Raw genomic sequence first — 22,284 nt, 5'->3', positions numbered from 1 at the left:
ATAAGCATCTCATCTTTATAATCTTTATAAGTTTGATCAATGTATCATGATTATTTTGGTTATTATTGCGATAGTAAATTGTTAATTAACATTGTTCTGAAGCTATTTCCTTGTGGCATTTTTATAATTACGTATTTTTTTATGGGAAATAAGCCACAATTTTACTAAAAAATGAATTTATTAACGTTTCGAAGCCCAAATCGGGTTTCGTTGTCAAAATACATTAATTGTTAATAAAATACAAAAACAAAATAAATTGTTAATTAACACTTGAATTTTTGCTAAAATATTCGTTTAATTTTCACCGACTTCTGGAATTACAATCTATACCAAGAAAGCTTTGATGTCACTAAGTTATTTAATTATTGATTAATAATTACTTACCTACCTAAAACTTTATTTGAAAATTAGAGTTTTTGTTGGGAAAACCCGCATTTTCCGAGGAAAATTTTCGTCGGAGCAAATCGGGAAAAACCTATCTCTATGCAGAATTTAATTATGGTGAATTTTTATTTGGGTGTTTTTGTTGTTAAGTTAAAATCTTCGGAGTTATAGAGCAATAATTGAAAAAAATACGATTTGTCGGCGCCATTTTGTTTATAAAAAAAGTAGCACACTATCTGCGAACTTTGCATACCTATATTATTAATATATAGGATCTTATAATTCGATTCCAGCAATAAAATTGCTGGTAAATAAGTTTTCCATGCATTTTGCTAATTAGCCCAGAGTATAAGGATAGACTTATTCAGCGAACGCCATATTGAAATATTTTAGACGATTTATGAGCTTCTTACTCTCAATTTGTTTAAAATGCTTAACTATTTGGTTAAAGGCGAAAAAAGTGAAAATTTACCGTTTTTTGATCTTCATTTGTTTATAACTATGTATATCATCAAAATCGGCTGCAGGAAACATAAAGGTTATTAATATAGATGTCCATACTACTCAAAAAATTTGGTTTCGGCCTGGAGGGGGATGTGCCACGAGAAAAATCTTATTTCTCGGGACTATATTGTCTATATTTGTTGCTACCATGGAGTAAATATTAAAATTTCTGAGAAATATATTTTTTTGAGATTTTATCACAAACTAAGTTGTAGGTTATTTATCTCATATAGAAACAATTATCTATTGTAGATTAAAATGAAACCTATAAAAATAAGTTCTTCCTACATATTTTTATTCCTTTTCTCACCTGAATTATCTTCATCTTCTTTATTAATGAAGTTTTTGAGATCTGGGGATATAACTAGCTGACTCTCCGTATACCCTTGACAACTGCCTGCAACTTCTTCCTTAATTTCAGCTTTTAGTCCAATCTCTAATAAATACAAATACATCATCATTATTTAACACTAATTTTTACTACTTATCTTATAGTCTAAAAAACTACACTACGGGCCAGAGAAAAAGGGCTACTCACAAAATTTAGGAAATTTTATATTTTTTTATATATTTCTGAATATTTCTGTAATTTGTTTTATGTCAATTAAATTAAATGAATTATTGTGTACTGAAAATCTAGACCGAGCCTTCAAACAGAAGAAGTAAATTCGCAAAACCTATTAAATGATAAAATTCTCAGGACTCATTATTTATGAATCCACAAAGCTTGGCGAAATTGATTAATTTGAGAACTGTGTGAACTATTGTAGGGTTCTAAAGAGTTTCTGAGATATCTTACTGTAGCACTGGTCTCCTTACAGTAAATTGTATTGCTTAATAATGATGAAAAAATATCGAAAGTCTGTTCAGATTATTACATTGCTGGAAAATGGAATAAGTCAATGTCATCCAATTGTGTGTAGACAACTTAGGTACCAATGATCTTTTGAGACGAGTCTTATAACAGTGACCTGGCACGGGTGCAAAAGGGAAGATAAAAGTCAAGAAATGATTATGGTCTCATTACTACTGCATTGCGAAACTGGATCCAAACTGCTAAAATGCTCCAAAGCTATACTCAGCAAGTACAAGGACCAGTAATCAGCGTTTCTATTGTAACAGAACAGGGTTTGATAACTTGCAATACAGCAATGGGGCCATTACATACTATTGCTCACAAGAGTTGCAGACTTGCATTTGCCCGTGAACATGTCAATTGGACAACAGATGATTGGGAAAAAGTATTGGCTATGGATGAGTGTAGAATATCAGTTTATGGTAAAGATGGTCGAAATAAGGCCCACAGAAGGGCTTAAGAACGTTATGCTACCTTCACTTCATCACACCAGGTTGATTTTGATGGTGGCTCAGTAATGAGGCACACGACGTGGATCTCGTCTTGATTGACGGGCACATTAACAGCACACCTATACAAACCGGAGATCCTACAAAATTATGTGATGCCATATGCTGGATTTATTGGTAATGGTTTTCTGCTAATGCAACATAATACGAGGTCACACACGGCAAGGATTGTAAAACAGCATCTTGAAGATGTTGGTATTTCAAAAATTAACTGGCCTGCTTAAAGTCCAGACCTTAATCCTATTGAGTAAATATGGAGCCTTCTCAATAGGCATGTAAGACGTTGTAACAACAAGTGAAGAGCTTCAAATGACTCTCATTGAATGCCCAATATATTTAATTTGATTTAAATAAGAAAAAAATAAAAAATCACAAATCACAAACTGTGCATAAATGTGCACCGCACAAATGTGCGGACGACATACTTGTGAGCCACATAGTGCCTCAACCGACGTGTGGACGGCTCGCATGTATGCCATTGGATATAAGATAACTTCTAAGATGAAAATTAATTTCAAGCAATGCGCTATATTTGTGGGTGGCCCGTTTTCTCTCTCACAGTGTATATAAGAGAGTCATGAATATTCAGTTCAGTGGGGTGCTATTGTACCCAAGTGTGAAATTCCATCAATAAGAGGTTTACATAAGCCCTGGGGCCTGATTCTAATTCATTTCGAGGTTGCAATTTAATTTCGACTCCGCCATGATGGTCGCAATTTCCATAAAACCCAGCCATATTAATACCTTTTGCTTTAGTTTTCCTTGCAAGAAACAAACAAAACTCATCTCCTAAACTAAACCTAACCTCGCTTTCGGCCATTCATTCATGTCCGTGTCACAATTACTTCGACTCGAAATTATAATATCAACAACTTTTTTGGAGGCGCAATTAATTTCGATAAGTCACTATTTAATGACATTATTTCGTTAGTTCAACTAAAATCCACAAGGCTCGCACAGTCGCAGTTTAACGTCGCCATATTGAGTGCGACTTGTTTTAAGTCGAAATTTGAATTAGAATCAGGGCCCTGAAGAGTCCAGGTATGGATTTAAAGTAGCTACTTTAATTGCTTGTCGTGTCAGCTATTTAAAATATATTTTTTCAGATAACACTGATTTTATATAATGAGATGATATGATTTGCTTGTGATGGTTAAAACAAATAATTTGTTTAAATGGTGGTTTATTACAGTAGCATTTTTAGTATTGTTCTGGTTCGGACATGCTTCATTTTTGCGTTGAAAAAATATAACTGAATTGATATTTTTTCTGAATGATTTTTATCTCATTGTTCAATAAAATTTACAAATTTTATTCAATATTATATAAAAATTCAAGTGGACATGGGAATCGACATCCGCACCTCAAAAAAACTGAATAATGGACTGCCTCAGAGATCTGTCCTGGCTCCTCTTCTCTTTAGCCTGTACATTGCTGATATACCAGAAACTAGATTGAGGAAGTTTGGCTATGCTGATGACTTGGTCATTGCTTGGTGTAAGTCATTTGAAGAAACAGAAGAAATCGTCATGGCGGACTTACACAGAGTGGGAAAGTATTTTCGTAAATGGAGGCTCCAACTAAACGCAACAAAAACAGATTTCCGGTTTCCACCTAAATAACAAGCTTGCAGAAAGAATACCAATATCCAATTCGAAAACACCAGACTCACCTACAATAAAACACCAAGGTACCTTGGGGTGACTCTTGACAGAACCCTATCCTTCAACGGACATCTGACAAAACCAGAGGAAAAACTTAAATCCAGAAACAACATCATCCAGAGTAGTGATGTTGACTGGGAATATTCCCAGTGAGAAGAAATTACAAAAATGGGAATATTCCCGGAAATATTCCCTCCGTCATTATATCTTCCCAAAAAGTGGGAGTTTATTAAAAATCCTGCTTCTTTTTAACATTTTAGCTGTTTTTTAAGATGCATGTGTCTCTGTGTGATGTTTCAACAAAATTGTACTTTTTTATTTGAAAATAATCACATGGGGAGGTACTACAGCATTGTCAATGGTTATTAGGTCTTTTTTTAAAGCAAGTCTGGAGTCTTTATACATTTACCTTAACCCATTAGTTCCCGAGGTTAGAAAAAAATAAATTGTGTTTTTTTATTGCATTATTTTGTTAAGAATATAAATTTAATACTCATCTATCAAGTTTAAAAAATAAAAGTCCATAGTTTTTTCATAACAAAATGTTGCGTATACACAACTGTGCGATTTCTCAGAACAATTTTTTTTTAAATTTTTAATTACTGTGAAGTTGTTGAAGGTAGTTTGGATGTACCTATGTAGATGGATTTTACACTTCACACACATATATACAGTTGTACTTTTGCTTGTCTGCATCTTCTAGTTTGACTTGCAGGATTATTACTTTCGAGTACTTTTGTACATATTTGCAGCGGCATAGAACTTTTGATTTACTTTCCCTTTTCCTTGTTCGCCTTCTTTTTGCTCTGACGTTGTATACATATTGTTTGCAAAATTTTTAATTTTTTAATGTGTACTTAATAACTATAAAATTATATTAAGTAGTATAATTCACGCCATTTACTTGGTGTCTGTTTCTGTTTTTGTTTTGTTTGTAGTTTTTTATTATTTTTTGCTTTTTATTGTATTTTTTTATTTTGTATAAGCTTTGTCCACAAATTGGTAAAATTTTTTGACAATAAAGCATACCTTACTTACTTACTTACTTACTTCTTCTTATTTTATTTTCGTCCTCTGCCATGAAATGACCTACATTATCAAGTATAATTTCTGAGAACGTGAGAACAAACTGTTTCTGGATAGTCGTTCACAATTGGGTCTTGTAGGATTCTTGATTAGATCTTTGAAGCCAATATACCCTCTCCTTGGACGTTATCTTCGATCAGCGGTACTTCCATTTTCATCAGGGTAACTGCTATGTAAGACTTAAAATCTAATTATGACATTTTTGTTTTATTTATCACGTTAAATATCTTCCATGCATTGACAATAACACTATCAATCACATTTATAAAAAGGGCCACCACTATTCCTTTCCTTTTACCTTTATTTTGTAAGTAGATATGCCGTTATCATGCAAATCAACATCACCCATCCACTCATATGTTGATTATACGCAGCTATAAATTTTGGCTGAGGTTAGTTGGATTTTCTTTTCTATTCTGTTATGTCTTTTTGCGCCTGCAAGGGATTCAATGCAACTGTCCCTACAGAATTGTCACTCCATCTAACAATACACTTTGTTCAGTATCGTAAGAAAAACCATAGGTCCCACGATCTTTTCTTTATATTTTTTACACTTTTCATTGTACTACTACAAGAACGGTTTCCTCCAATTTTTCCATCAGCGTAATATCCTTTTTCTGTTAGCAAACCGAATACCTTGTAAGATGAGAAAAACTTATCAAAAGATATGCGATGGTTAGATTTTCACTAAATAACTGACAACAAATCTAGCACAACGATTTCTTCTTGGCCAATTCTCCATTCATTTCTCCAATTCGTTTTCATAAGAACTTGTGTTTCCACCATAAGGTAAACGTTTGAATAAATAACCATTTGAACTAGATAGAGACCATAGTTTGAACCCAAACCTAATTGGTTTTCCTTTTATTACATCTATATCACCCAAAATATGGCACCATTTCCTCATCTATTGATAGATTATTGCCCGATTTCACCAACGACACCTAAATATTTAAGAATTACCTAAGTGGGTTTAGGTACTTTCTAACTCTAAAACGGATTTCACCATATGATAAGAATTGCCTAAGACGCTTAAGCATTACCTTACGTTAGGATACGGTTTTCGATCTCTCTAAACTTTAGGTATTACTTATCGTTGACAGTCAGGTTATATTTTTACAATTTTGACTAATGTACTTGTGACGTTTGTCAATAATTTGCCTCTTACCTTAATTTTTCTGTTATTCTGTAATATTAGGTATATTAGTTGTAATTTTTGTATCATCTTTTATATTAATAATATAATATGTGTTGGAAAATATAGAAAATAATTTGGAGTTTTTTACAGGTCTATTGACAAAATTATGTAGTCTACCTACTACCTAACAAACTAGTGTTGTGTTTCAAAAACCCATTCATGATATCACTAAAAGTGTGTCATTAAAAATTAATAATAAAAAGCAATTTTCAACATATTATTTATTTTAAAATTATTTCATTTTTTTTTTATTTAGCTAATGCCTCGACAACTAATGGCCATTGGCATGGTAGGCACGGTAATTTTGAACAGTTAGGTACCTAGTGTCATGTGTAGTGTGTGTGTTGAGTAAGTGTCTTGTTACTTTGCAAAGTCGACGTCATTGTCTTTGCAAAGAGACGCTAATTGTATCCGAACGTCTGCGGTCTCTCCGGTGAGTACCGATCCCACAAGGACAGAAACTATATTCATTTATTAATTTATAATAAATGAAAAATCCCTGACCCTGGTGAGATTCGAACCCACAACCTTTCGGATTTTTTCGATCCAAAGGCAGGCGCTCTTACCATTGAGCCACGGAGGGGGTAAAATTATTTCATTAATGACAATTCAACTAACTTTAATGTTTCGTCATATGTGAAATTTACAACTCTTTTCTTTTCCTCCATTTCACTGTACATATACAAATAACATACAATACTATATTTATTATATACAAACTTAATTCACAAATAACTAACTACTAAATAAAATAACTATAACAGTACAAAACTGAACATAAAACCAAATTGGCAAACAAACAATACATAATGACAAATAATCGAAAAAGTAAGAAAACGTAATCTTATTCTTCTTTTTATTTATCAAAAATAGTTCAAACGTACCCGAATTAACAACTAGGAAAGAATTTCCTAGATAAGTAGTTCTTTTAGTTATGAAACGCTATTGTTAAGTATTGACTTAGGAAGTTCCTATCGATAAGAATTACTTAATAAGGCAACTGTTTAGGCATCACTAGTGAAATCGGGCATCAGAGAAATATTTTATTTTTTTCACTTGAATTATTATACCAAACTGACAAAAATGCGAAATGTAAATTATTATCAAAATCCGTCGGCGCCGGCGCTTAGTTACGCAGTCGACTCAGCGGCTCCTTCTTACGGGAAATCCGGCTCCTTACGGGAAATCCCAACGTCCCGTAAACGCAACATTATTGAAATCGATTAGGTATGCAAAAATCAAAAAAGATTTTTGAAATTTGATACATGATTTTCTCTACTGATAGATGCATCAATATAAATTGATAATTTTAGAAATATAATTTTACGTTTAGTATACAAATTACATCGACAAATATGAAAAAAGAGTTTTCGATTTTTTCAATATTCATTAAATTAAAATATACAGGGTGCGCCAAACCTCTGGTTTTCTTTGGTTACGGCTAAACTATGGGATATACAAAAAACGTTTTTAACAAAACTAATGTATATCAAAACCGTCTATAATTTAAAATTATTTTCTATTATACAGGGTGAGTCAGAACGACGGTACGACCCAAGTTGTATTTTTTAAATGGAACACCCTATATATTAAATCATTTTTGAGTATAGTTTTTAAACATATGAAAAATTTTTTTAAGGTCTTATAGGCCTAAAGTTAATAAAAATTTAAGTGGTAGGACAAAGTTTTTATAATATAGTGTCATTTTTAAATAATTTAATATCTTTTACTTATAGCCATAAAATATACAGTGTGATCACTATTTGCAAATACAAAATTTTCTCATTTTTTTTATTAATTTATTTTTATTTATTGCATTTATTACAACCTTTCTTTTGGTATAAGGTTGTATGTACATATTGTCCTTTTCATGAGCATTTTTCAGTGCGTAACAAATGATAGGAAAAAGGGTAAGTCCGTGATAATACACATTTATGACATTTATTCTAACATGACATTTTAGTTAAATCTGACAGTTGTCACATTTTATTTTCAATTTGGAATACAAACAAATCAAATGTGTTTCTTGCATTTATAAAATGGTATTTTCTTTGATTTGTATAGTCTTATAAATTATACAGATTATATTTGTAATATTATTATCTAATTAAAAAAAATATTTTTTTTATTATGGCGCCATCTATCGACAACTAGAATAACTAGAATAAATATTGTAAATGTCTGTAATTACGGACGTGCCTTTTTTCTGTCACATACAATTTAATGTGTTAGAAAGAAATCGAAAAACTGTGACGCACTGAAAGATGATCATGAGAAAAAGAATAGCATGTTTGGTTTTGTAAATATTTAAAAAGAACTATAGATTTTACGTTTCGCGGATATTTTATATCCGCGATTATTTCATTCATAGGAGATTCTGACCAATAGAAAGCTACAGACATCTTAATTAAATCGATAATTTTTGATAATCTCCCGTCGTTATGTATATTACGTCAGATGCCCTTCGTTGCTACGAAAAAATACATTCAGTGACATTAATGACAATTAATGTTTTAAAAATTATAAAAGTGATGACTTTCAATCGTCAAATATTTATAAAAACTGTGTGTTTAATGGTACTTACATAAATAAATTACAATAAAATTTTGGTTTTGAACAGTTTTATTCGTGAAATAATCGCAACAAATTGCATTCGACCTCTGAAATTAATATAGAATTTTTGGTCTCGTGACACTTTGACATAATTTCACTCGCCTTCGGCTCGTGAAATTAAAACTGTCAAAGTGTCACTCGGGAAAAATTCAATAATTTCAGAGCTCTTGTGCAATTTCTACTGATAATTTTAATTAAATTTTTTTTGCAGAAAAAAAAACATATTCTGATTTTAGAAACATACACTAAAATATCAAAGATGAAAATAAAAACGTAATTAAAGATTAAAATAAAACGTATGCAAGTGCAACTTAATTGAATTTGATAACTTTAAAATTATGTTACAAACAATATTTTACCATACTAATAAATAATTAGTATTGATAAATTAATTATTAAATTAAACAACCAATTTTAAAATCTATCCTAGAAATTTTTCTACCCTAGTAACTTTATTGTACCCAATTTTGTTAGTTAAATTGTATTTACGAGTAAGATCAGTTAATAACTTTTTAATTTACTTACATCTTGAGAACGTATAAAGTATGCTTTGAAACAAATGAACGTTATAAAAGTATATTATGAAGTAAATAGTATCTATGTACAGTCCGTCTAATTTACTTACCATTGCACGTCATTATCTACGCCAGAGATCTAAGTTGCCAAAGTATAAAAAAATTCTGAATCCATTTTAAATTAAATAGCTCACATAATTATTGTAAACGTGGATTATACAACAAAACAAATTAATATTCAATGTAAATAAATAAAAACTTTAGAAATAGAGAACAATAATTAAGTTATAATCTTACGTTAAAGTAAGTAATAAAAACAGTAAATATATTAAAACAAATACTTGTAGTAAAGAATATAAACAAATATGAAGTGTCATCACCGCAACTGCCAAATTAACCAATTTATTCTAAAATGTCACCTGCGTTCGATTACAGTTACAGTGTGTTCCAAGCAAAAGTGTTTCATAAAAACGCTTTATAATCCATTTATACAAATTAAATGGAACATTGTGTATTTCTTTAGGTTAACATTAATAGAAATCTTCAAATATTATTTCTACGCGTATATAATAAAATATGTCTAGTGGCTGTAATTCCAGTATACTAGGCAAAATGATTCTAAAAAGAACACACCTACCGCCAAATTTTTCGTGTTATAGTATCATGTGACATCACAGGCTATGACGCGGATGACGTGCAACGGTAAGTAAATTAGACGAAGTATAGTCGTATCACAAAAGCTGGTAATAATTTCTAATGGTTTCGCCCAAAACAAATGTCATATCCACCAATTGTTCGGTTGAAAAATTAAAATGTAAAATATAAAAAATTGTTACAAAAATTTCAACTACAAAAGTATTACCAGCTTTTGTGACACCAGATACATTTAACATTCATTTATTTCAAAGCATACTTTATAATAATTATGTTTTCAAGATGTAAGTAAATTTAAAAGGTAAATTAAAAGTTTAACTGATCTTACTCGTAAATACAATATAACTATCAATTAATTTGGTACAGGAAAGTTGCTGTGGTAGAAAAATTACTATTGCCCCAGGCTGTGGGTGAAAAAACGTGATATAATTCAGGAATTTTTGAAACCTATCATGTGTTGTAAAGGACGATTCCAGGAATAACTTATACTAAAATGTAACCAAAAATTTTGTGCGGTTTTTATTTATGACGATTTTCATTTGTTAAATTTGCAATTTTAAAGATTTTTAATTTTGCAGCTTAGTATATTCATTTTAGAGAAAAACTTTTAAATAGAAAATTGTAGTATATTAAAAAACCTACAATTTGAGCCATGGCAAGTTTAATTTCGTTAATACGTTATTGCAAAAGAGCCTGCAAAAGGTCCAAAATGGCCGTTTTTTGCAATTGCCTTATTTATTGTAAAAATAACTTTTATGTATTTTTTAACGCTTTAAAATGAAGATCTTTCAATACTAAACATAAAAAAATTGTAGTGATATTAGATATTATAATTTGTTTATCCCAAGAGGTCAAATGTCCAAGGCTATAACTTTTTGAAAAAAAATCGTAGAGTTAATCCAAGATCCACTCTCCTTCTAAAGACTTATATTTTTATATTCTGATGTAAATAAATGCGTATAACATTTTTTAACCTCTTATTTCGGGTTTGAAAATAAGGGGGCAAATTTCGTTATAAACATTTAGAACTGAAGCCGCCCCTGTACATCCTATGAGTTTCTAACTTGCAGGTTATTGTTGCTGAAGACAAAATAAAGATTCAAAACCAAATCAAAATTTTCTACGACCAACTGAAGCCGAGATAATTGTTTTTGTTTTCTTAAATCGTATTGACTTTATTTATAACAATTACGAAATTATTTCACAGTCATTGACTAAAGAAAGACTTATATTATCTTAAAATAAAAATTATTTTAACCGAAAATTAGATTTAATTATTAAAAATGATTTTTAAAGTGTAGTGGAGATTTATTTTTCGTTGCGACTGTGATTTATTGTGTCGGTTGACCTTAGCAACGGCTAGCAACTTATAATACATTGAATCACGATTTTTGCTTTAAATTTTAAAGCACCGTTTGGATTGACATGAAATTTGGCAAACACAGATAACATGTTAAAGAATAAAAATGATATTGGGCCTCTGTGTGCTTTTGTCCTGGGGGTGAGTTTCACCCCTTGTAAGGGGTGAAAACATATATGTTCAAAATAAGTTTGGAAGTGGATAAAACGTCTAATTCTAAGCACCTTTTGTTCTACAGCATTTTTTTATCAAGTTAATACCTTTCGAGTTATTTTCGAGTAAATACCTTCATTTTTCAACAACAAAAAGACACGTTTTTAGACGGTTTTTGAGAAATAACTCAAAAAGTAAGTATTTTATTGAAAAAAAGAGTTATAACAAAAATATAGCAAATTAAAAATTGAAAAAAATGATGTATGCATGAAATCTCTAGACCCAGTAGAAACGAAGTTTTAGCTAATGAAAAATAGGTTTATATCCGTCAAATTTCAAAGTGAATTATTTCAACGTGACATAACCAAAAATCATGCACTTTTTGGAGAAAAATCATTACAACTTTTTTAAAGTGTTTAAAAAATATGTATATCTGTTTTTAAAAAAAGTTTATAGCATCGAAAATAAGTTACGCTAAAAATAAAGTTGATCTCTGATTTTTTTGGTAAAAAAACTCGGGAAAGTCACCCCCTAATTACCATCTTAAATCAAATTAATCATTACCGCTTCACAAGTTACTTTGCTCATGTATTATTTATATGATCTGTAAGTATCATCGGTTCAAAGGGCTTATTAAAAAAAATTGGTTTTAAAGTAAATCTGTTTTAATTTTTAATTTTGAAAAAAATGTTTTTTTTAAATAACTTAAAATTTATTACTGTAACCAAAAATCACAAAGAGTAAAAAAATGTAGTTTTTGCTGTTATGAATATTTTGTATTTTTTGCTTTTTTTGGAAGGCAAAAATTTGTTAAGATATGGCTGTTCTAAATTTGCATACACTCGTGATTATTGACTAGTTCAAGTCCTCTTAACTACAGCCCCTTCAAAAATAAGCACTTAGAACCGATGAAACTTACAGACATAAACGACACATACACGAGTAAAACAACATTGAAGTAAAATGGATTAATTTCATTTTTGATGCTAATTAGGTGGCGACTTTCCCGAGTTTTTTGGCCAAAAAAAAGAGATCAACTTTATTTTCAGCGTAACTTGCTTACTTTTGATGCTATAAACTTTTTAAAAAAACAGATATACATATTTTTTTAACACTTTAAAAAAGTTGTAATGATTTCTCTCCAAAAAGTGCATGATTTTTTCGTTATTTCACGTTGAAATAATTCACTTTGAAATTTGACGGATATGAACCTATTTTTCATTAGCTAGAACTTTGTTTCTACTGGGTCTAGAGATTTGCATATGCAAATGATGCATACATCATATTTTTCAATTTTCAATTTGCTATATTTTTGTTAAAACTCTTTTTTCAATAAAATACTTAATTTTTGAGTTATTTGTCAAAAACCGTCTAAAACCGTGTCTTTTTGTTGTTGAAAAATGAAGGTATTTACTCGAAAATAACTCGAAAGGTATTAAGTTGATGAAAAAATGCTATAGAACAAAAGGTGCTTAGAATTAGACGTTTTATTCACTTCCAAACTTATTTTGAACATATATTTTTTCACCCCTTACAAGGGGTGAAACTCACCTCCAGGACAAAAGCACACATACGCCCAATATCATTTTTATTCTGTAACATGTTATCTATGTGTGTGCCAAATTTCATGTCAATCCAGGCGGTGCTTTAAAATTTAAAGCAAAAACCGTGATTCAATGTATGTATTATAAGTTGCTAGCCGTTGCTAAGGGCAACCGAAACAATAAATCACAGTCGTAACGAAAAATAAATCTCCACTACGCTTTAAAAATCATTTATAATAATTAAATCTAATTTTCAATTAAAATAATTTTTATTTTAAGATAATATAAGTCTTTCTTTAGTCAATGACGGTGAAATAATTTCTTAATTGTTATAAATAAAGTCACTACGATTTAAGAAAACAAAAACAATTATCTCGACTTCAGTTGGTCGTAGAAAATTTTTATTTGGTTTTTAATCTTTATTTTGTCTTCAGCAACAATAACGTGCAAGTTAGAAACTCATAGGATGACTCAGGGGCTGCTTCAGTTGTAAATGTTTATAACGAAATTTGCCCCCTTATTTTCAAACCCCAAATTAGAGGTTGAAAAATGTTATACGCATTTATTTACATCAGAATATAAAAATATAAGTCTTTAGAAGGAGAGTGAATCTTGGATTAACTCTGTACGATTTTTTTTCAAAAAGCCTTGGACATTTGACCTCTTGGGATAAACAAATTATAATATCTAAGCAACAAGTTCACCAATCGGGCACTACAAATTTTTTTATGTTTAGTATTGAAAGATCTTCATTTTAAAGCGTTAAAAAATACATAAAAGTTATTTTTACAATAAATAAGGCAATTGCAAAAACGGCCATTTTGGACCTTTCGCAGGCTCTTTTGCAATAACGTATTAACGAAAGTAAACTTGCCATGGCTTAAATTGTAGGTTTTTTAATTTACTACAATTTTCTATTTAAAAGTTTTTCTCTAAAATGAATATCCTAAGCTGCAAAATTAAAAATCTTTAAAAATTGCAAATTTAACAAATGAAAATCGTCATAAATAAAAAACCGCACAAAATTTTTGGTTACATTTTAGTATAAGTTATTCCTGGCATCGTCCTTTACAACACCTGATAGGTTTCAAAAATTCCTGAATTATATCCTGAAATCGACCTATTTTTCACCCACTTATATTTGGGTAGATATCAAATTTGGTTGTTTATTTAATTTAGTAACTAATTTATGCATTCATTAGTATGGTAAAATATTTTTTGTAAAATAATTTTAAGTTATTAAATTCAATTGAATTGTACTAGTATACGATTAATTTTAATCTTTAATTACGTTTTTATTTTAATATTTGATATTTTAATGTATATTTCTAAAACCAGATTATAATTATTTTTTTTGAAAAAAAATTTTTTAATAAAAAATCCGCAAAAACGTAAAATCTATAGTTTTTTTAAAATATCTACAAAAAGAAACATGCTAGGTACATACAACCTTATGCCAAAAGAAAGGCTGTAATATTTACTACAAAAGGCATTAATAATATACAGGGTGTCCTATTTAAAAAAAAATGAGAAAATTTTGTATTTGCAAATAGTGATCACAGTGTATATTTTATGGTTATATGTCAAATATGTTAATTTATTTAAAAATAACAGTATACTAAAAAAGCTTTGACATGTCATTTAAATTTTTATTATCTTGAAAGCCTAGTTCACAGCCCTTTGAATATTACCATTTTTCTCAATAAAAGTGTAAATATTTCGAAAATAATTATTAACTTTAGGCCTATAATACCTTATATAAATTATTAATATTTTAAAAAAATATATTCAAAAATGATTTAATATAATATGTTCCGTTTAAAAAAATACAACTTTGGTTCGTACCGTCGCACAGTGGTCCAAAAACCCGAAAAGCTGGCCAAAAGTCAAAAAAAAATTAACGTTTCGACAATATTATTACATTTTCTAAAAGAGAATTAAATTCCCCATTCAGTGTTGGCAACCCTAGATCTATATCTCCTATATCTGAATTTCCAGTTCAGTTCAAAGTTGACATTCGTACAGAACAAAAGCGCAGTTAAGAATAAAGAATATTTTATACGCAGTCTTGTGCGTGTATCTCGAAAACGAAGTGTGCAAATTCAATTCTGCAAAATGGAGGATATTCGTGGAGCCATGTTTAATAAAAGCCGATAATATCAAAATATTTGTATATGTGTTATATTTAGTAGATTTTAAGTTGAAGTTAAGTAATAAGAAAGTATATATTTTGAAAAAATTAAATTTTCAGATAGGCAAATAGTTATGTATTCCATCGAATTCCAAGACGTTACTACAATCATCTTTTAGCTTATATTTCTCTCTTTAAGATTCAAAAAAATTAGCTACCACTATCTGCCCCTTTGGTTCTGCTAGAATTTTTTGTACAAGCGTTCTGTGCTGTGTTTCAATATGAATTGTTAACAACGCAGGTTAAACAGATCATGCCGCAACATTCAAGTAGTTGTTATGACTGTAGATCTTTAGTTATTTCAGTATGGTATCGTAAAATCGTAGATAAAAGGGTCAGGTACAGTATTGTTGAAAAATAAAGTAAAAATTAGTTTTGACTTTCATATAATTAATAATCGAATTTAACGTTGGAATAAAAAATTAGCGGATTGCATTCGCCATTTTGTTCTTTGAAATTTCGATTTCGGATTCGTAATCAGCAACCACAAAAACCCCGGATATCAAATTTCGACGGTATTACATACATTTAAAATACATAAACCCGCCATATTACATCCGCCATTTTGTTTTTTGCAAATCAGAGTTCGGACTCGTAATTAGCGACCTCAAAAACTCCTGGATGCCTAATTTCATACAAATCAAAAAACGCTTTCATATTTTGGCCATCTTTTCAGGTTTTTGGACCACTGTGCGTCGTTCTGACTCACCCTGTATAATCGAAAATAATTTTATATTATAGACGGCTTTGATATACATTAATTTTGTTAAAAACATTTTTTTGTATATCCCACAATTTAGCTGTAATCAAAGAAAACCAGAGGTTTGGCGCACCCTGTATATACTGTTTTAAATATTTCAAAATATTTTATTAGATTTGTACTTTATGTTTTATTCTTAATAAAATATAGCAATAAATGTTATTCCAAGTAGTGATACATTAAAAAAAAATTCAAGTAAAAATGTTACGTATTCGCAACGTTGGGAACTAATGGGTTAAATGTACATGATGTTTATAGTGTTGGCATCTGAACAAATAGATAATAAATTTACCAAAAATTAATATATATATATATATATATATATATATATATATATATATATATATATATATATATATATATATGTTTAAATTTAGATAAAACTAAATGTTACGTTGGTCAAACCTCACGGAATTTATCCCTTAGATTAACTTCACACAAAAGTGATATTAAGAGAAATGTCCCATCTTGTGCCTTGGCAGAACGTGTGATTAATGATGATCATGTTTTCATGTTTCAAGAAACCACAATTTTAGAAAGGGAAATTAATTTACGCAAAAGAGAATTTAAAGAAATGGTTTGGATAAAAAAATCAAATTGCATTAATAAGAGATCTGACATTGATAAATTAAGTATCATTTATAATAACATTTTGTCTTATTAAAATTTTTTGAAATATTACTAATAATTCTACCTAAAATATATTTTTTTTATTTCTTCTATCATAAATTACAACAAATTATGTCATTAATTTCTTTCCCAACCCATCGAATTATTATAGTAGTCCAACGACATTTTTTTGAGTGATGTCGAATTGACATACTATCAAAACTTTTACGTTTACATATTACTTTTAAGAAATTTTCATGTTTTTATATAAGTTGTATAATTATTAATTTGTAACCACGAGCAGTAAGTTAAGTTTTATTTTTGAGTTTTATCTAAATTTAAACATTTTTATTTGTAGATAGTCTTGATAAAGAAAATAAAATTTTCGAAAGCTCGACTAATAAGTTCAAAGTGTTTCACTGAATAGCCCAAAAATTTATTGACTGCATTCCCCAAAAAAATTTTTATTACAATTCCAACAGTCATTACATATTAACAATTATATATATATATATATATATATATATATATATATATATATATACATATATATATACAGTATGTCCCTGTAAGTTGTATCCATATGGAAAACTTTTTTATTATTAATTTTACGAAAAAAAGTTATTCTTCATAAAAGCTCTGCATGGTCCAAAACCTAAGATTCAACCATCAATTATCAAGTTTTATGAATATTATACGAGGTATCTCAAAAAGTTTGATTTTCACTCAAGAGTAAAGTAGCTTTATTTTTCACAATATTGAAAATTGCTATTATGAAAAGTTGTTTGGAATTAAAAACTATATGCAATTATATCCTACTAATTGAAAAAAAAAATTATTTTGAAAAATTATGGATAACTAAAATTATTTTCGCGTGGTGCAGCGAACATTGAATGCTGAGTGAGTGAAAAAGGAAAGGTATAAACTGTGCCCTACCTAATGCAAGAATAATATAAGTAAAAACGGTAAAAAATAGTATAAAATACTAAACGGACAAATAAAAGTGAGGTTAACAGCTAACAGATAAGCTTATAAACACTGGCGAACGCTGGTCAAATTTCAAGCGGTGTTGCCGGATTTAAAAAAAATAGAAACACCTGCCGAAAAACAAAAGCAATTTTGGTGCGTGGATAATTGGGCATACCTCCGCGTGGTTGAAACGGGTGTGCCCAGTTAACGCTACGTACAAAATGGCTGAGAACGAGTATAGTGTGGACGAAAAGACAAGAAAAAGAGGAGATGAATCGGAAGATGAGGCAGACGATAGCAGAAGTAAAAAAGTACATCGGTCGCCTGGGAATGATAGGCAACTAGAAAAAATATTGGAGAGCCTAAATATTATCACAATGGAAATAAGGGAACTAAGAGAAGAACAAAAAGAGTACAGAGCGGAAATGAAGGAACTCAGACAAGAAAATGAAAAGCTGAAACAGGAAAACAGAGAAACCCAACAAAAAGTGGAAGAATTGGAAAATAAAATAGACAGAATGGAAAAGGACAAAAGACGAAATAATATAATACTGCAGGGAGTAGATATGGATACCTACGATCAAAACATAACAAAAGATAACGTCCAAGATTTTTTATGCAATGCACTAAAAGTTGAGACAAAAATAAAAAGCGCAAGAAAAATTGGAAGTAAATCCTGCTTGATTGAGCTCGAAAATGCAACGGACAAAGAAGAAATTATGAAAAATAAAGGCAAATTGAGAGACATAAAGGGAAAAGAAATATATATTAATGACGACATGGACAAAAATGAACGGATGATACAGGGTAAAATCAGAACGAAGGCAAAAGAGGCTAAATTGGAAGGAAAAAACGTCAAGGTAGGATTTCAAAAAATAAAAATAAATGAGGAGGTATGGACATGGAATAAACATCAGCAACAACTCTTAAAAATAGAAAACCAAAACAGAAACCAAAAAAACTAAACGACGTAAATGAAACGGTAGCAACAACGGCAATGGACAAGGAGACGATTGGGATTAAAAACAAGAAAATGAAAACTAATTTGGGAACATGGAACGTAAGAGGCACTTATGAAACGGGAAAACTTAAAGAATTAATTAGAGAAACAAAAAGATATGAAATAGATATATTAGCTTTACAAGAAACAAAACAATTAGACACAGAAATAGTAGAAATAGATGATATAGTATTTTTTAAAAGTGGGGGGAAAAACAGATTGCTAGGAACAGGCTTTATCATACAGAAAAGATGGAAAACCAGAGTGATGAATTTCAAGCCGATATCAGATAGAATGTGCACAATCAGGTTAAAAGGGAATCAACGAAACATAAGCATAATAAATGTACATGCACCAATAGAAGACGCCACCGAAGAAGACAAAGATGCATACTATGAGCAACTAGAGAGAGAATATGACAGATTACCAGCATTTGATATCAAAATAGTAATGGGAGACTGCAATGCTAAAGTGGGAAAAGAGGATATATATGAAAATATAACAGGAAAATACAGTAAACACGATGTATCAAATGATAATGGTCAACGAATTATAGGTTTTGCCACAGAAAGACAAATGGTAATAAAAAGCACATACCAACGCAGAAAAGATATACATAAAGGAACGTGGATTTCCCCTGACAAAAGGACAATAAATCAAATAGACCACATATTAATAGAGAAGAAGCACGCCCATAATATAATAAATATAAAAAGTATGAGAGGAGCGGAATGTGACTCAGATCACTTTTTGGTAAGAGCAGCCTATAGAATAAATGCTAATATAAAGAAAGACAATCAAAGGGACAAAGAAATCAAAAAACAATTCAACACAGCAATACTAAAAGATAATATGACACAGAAGAAGTACGAACAACAAATAACCAGCAGACTAAACGAAGAACCAGAAACACTAGACCCGGAAGAAAAGTGGGAAAGCATAAAAGAAGCAGTTTTAAACACCAGTAAAGAAATATTAATTAAAGGTAATAGAAAACAAAAAGCAAAAGAATGGTATGATGAGGAATGTCAAAAAATAGCAGAAGAAATTAGAAAAATAAGAATAAAAAACTTAAGAAATAATAGTGACATTAGCACACAAGAATATAGAGAATTGAAGAGAATTATGAAGAGAACATGCAGAAATAAAAAAAGAAAATACAACGAAGAAAAACTCAAAGTGATAGAGGAAAAATTCCAAAAAAAGGAAATAAGATCCTTTTACCAGGAAACAAGAAAAATGGAAAGGGGATATCAGAAACATAACCCATATATGAAAAATGAGGAAGGAATATTAATAAATGAACCCGGGGAAATAATGAGAAATTGGCAAACTTATTTTACACAACTTTTAAACAAAAACGAAGAAGAAAGGGGAACAATCCAGGAAATTGAAGATGACCATATAGTAATAGAAACACCTACGAGGGAAGAAATAGAAAATGAAATAAGAGGGCTAAAAAACAATAAAAGCCCAGGAATAACGGAAATATCGGCGGAAATGATAAAGGCAGGAGGAAAAAGACTACACAAGGAGATACATAGCCTGATAAAAAGTATATGGGAAACAGAAAGAATGCCAGGAGAATGGACCAGGGCAAGGATATGCCCCATACATAAAAAAGGTGATAAAATGAGATGTGAAAATTATAGAGGTATCGCGTTGCTAGAAGTCGTGTACAAAATATTGACAAACATCTTAAGAAAAAAGCTGAATCAATACACGGAAAAGATATTGGGCGAATATCAGGCAGGATTCAGAAGTAATAGGTCGACGACAGACCAAATATTTGCGTTAAAAGAAATCCAAACTACGTGCTACGAACATAAAATAGCAGTATACGTCCTGTTCGTCGACTTTAAACAGGCCTATGATACGGTAAAGCGGCAACAGATGTACGCACTAATGAAAGAAATGGGCATACCAAGTAAAATCGTCAGGATGGTAAAGATGACTATGGATAACTCCACAAACGAAATAGCATGGAAGGGACATAAATCAAATAATTTTGAAACAAAGGAAGGATTAAGACAAGGAGACCCACTATCAACGACTCTTTTTAATGTAATACTGGAAGGAATAATCAGGAAAAGTAAAATAAGCACACAGGAAACGATTTTTAAAAATGGCCACCAATGTATTGCATTCGCAGATGATCTAACATTATTATCGACAAGTAAGAAAGAGCTAACAAAATTAATGAGCAATATAATAAAACAAGCCAAACCTTTTGGTCTTCTCATAAATAAGGAAAAGACAAAATACATGATAATGGGAGAAACAGATAAAGAAAATGAAGACAATTTCACATTGGAGATAGAAGGAGAAAATGTATGCGCATTTAAAAGAGTTTCAGAATTTACATACCTGGGTGTAAAAGTAGATGAAAAGGGACATGGGGAAGGGGAAATAAAAGCAAGAATAGCAAAAGCAAACAAAAAGTATGGAGCATTGCGTCCATTAATGAAATCCAAAGATGTGTCAAGAAAAACAAAAATAAGAATCTACAAAACAGTTATCAGACCTACAGCTACATATGCATGTGAAACATGGGTGCTTAAAAAATCAGAAATAGACCTTTTAGAAAGATGGGAGAGGAAAATACAACGAGCAATATATGGAGGCGTGAAAATAGACGGTCAATGGAGAAGAAGAAATAATAAGGAACTTGAAGAACTATATAATGAACCAAAAATAACGACGGCAATCAAAGCACAGAGAATCCGATACTTAGGACACATAGAAAGAATGGGAAAGGCGAGAATGCCAAAAATGGTTCTATTACGTAAGCCAATACAAAAAAGAAGAATAGGAAGACCAAGAAGGAGATGGAAGGACAGCGTATATGAAGACTTAAAACAAAGTAATATTGTAAACTGGAAAGAAAAAGCTTTGGACAGAAAACAATGGAAGGAAGTGGTGAAGAAATGTATGGAAAGACTATAATGTTAAGTGTAGTATTAAGTGTTTTATACAAACAAATGTAATATTGTATATATTATAGTAGTATAGGATATAGCATTATATATAAATATGTAATAGTAATTGTAAGGAAAAATTAAATCTTTCAGCCCTAGGCCTTCACGGCCTGTTGAGCTTAATAAATATAATAAAATTATTTTCAGTTATTTTAATTCTGATAACTCCTTTATTATTAATTTTACGAAAAAAAAAATTCTTAATAAAAAGTTCTGCATAAGATGGAAAAGCATGTTAAGAAGTAAAAATGTATACCATTTTTATTCAGTTGCAATGCGAAGCCAAAACTGTCTTAATTTTTACTTAGGTCAGAGAGCGCAACCAGCATTCTTATCGACGATTTCACCACTTTTTAGTGGTTCTTCAGAGAATGCATAGGTTGCTATCTCTGTCCCAAGTAGAAATTTTCGACTCTATTAGTCCACGCATTGCAACTGACGAGATAGTAGTAGGTGCGTAGCGGCATCTGCTAAATAAAAGTCAAAGTTTTCATCCTAATAAAAATATTTTTAAAAGATATTTAATTGATAACTTATTGGACCATTTTCCTGGTAACACCCTCATGGCTTCTAAAAATTGCAAGCTAGATGGATACTGAAGCGAAGAAGACAAGAGGGAATTCTAAAACTTGCAATTCACTACCCCATCTGTTCAGCGTGGTAAATTCTAACGGAAAATTGACCTATGTTACTCAAAGGAGTAATACTATTATAAAATAAAAATGTATACCATTTTT

The 22,284-nt window shown here is 30.3% G+C and overlaps 1 protein-coding gene across 4 annotated transcripts in view; it reads right to left on the bottom strand.

The window, feature by feature from the left end:
- Positions 1-22,284, bottom strand: part of LOC126890486 (zinc finger protein 271-like) — a 114,806-nt gene that overhangs the window by 83,251 nt on the left and 9,271 nt on the right. For all 4 annotated transcript variants that reach the window (XM_050659468.1, XM_050659467.1, XM_050659470.1 and 1 more), the window contains exon 3: positions 1,199-1,324. In XM_050659468.1, the coding sequence (XP_050515425.1) occupies positions 1,199-1,324 (126 nt within the window). The remainder of the gene's footprint in view (positions 1-1,198; positions 1,325-22,284) is intronic.

Source organism: Diabrotica virgifera, chromosome 8 (assembly GCF_917563875.1).
Source record: "Diabrotica virgifera virgifera chromosome 8, PGI_DIABVI_V3a".
In the NCBI taxonomy this organism is placed as follows: domain Eukaryota; kingdom Metazoa; phylum Arthropoda; class Insecta; order Coleoptera; family Chrysomelidae; genus Diabrotica; species Diabrotica virgifera.
The sequence above is the reverse complement of the archived record's forward strand: the minus strand, read 5'-3'. Positions and strand labels throughout refer to the sequence as shown.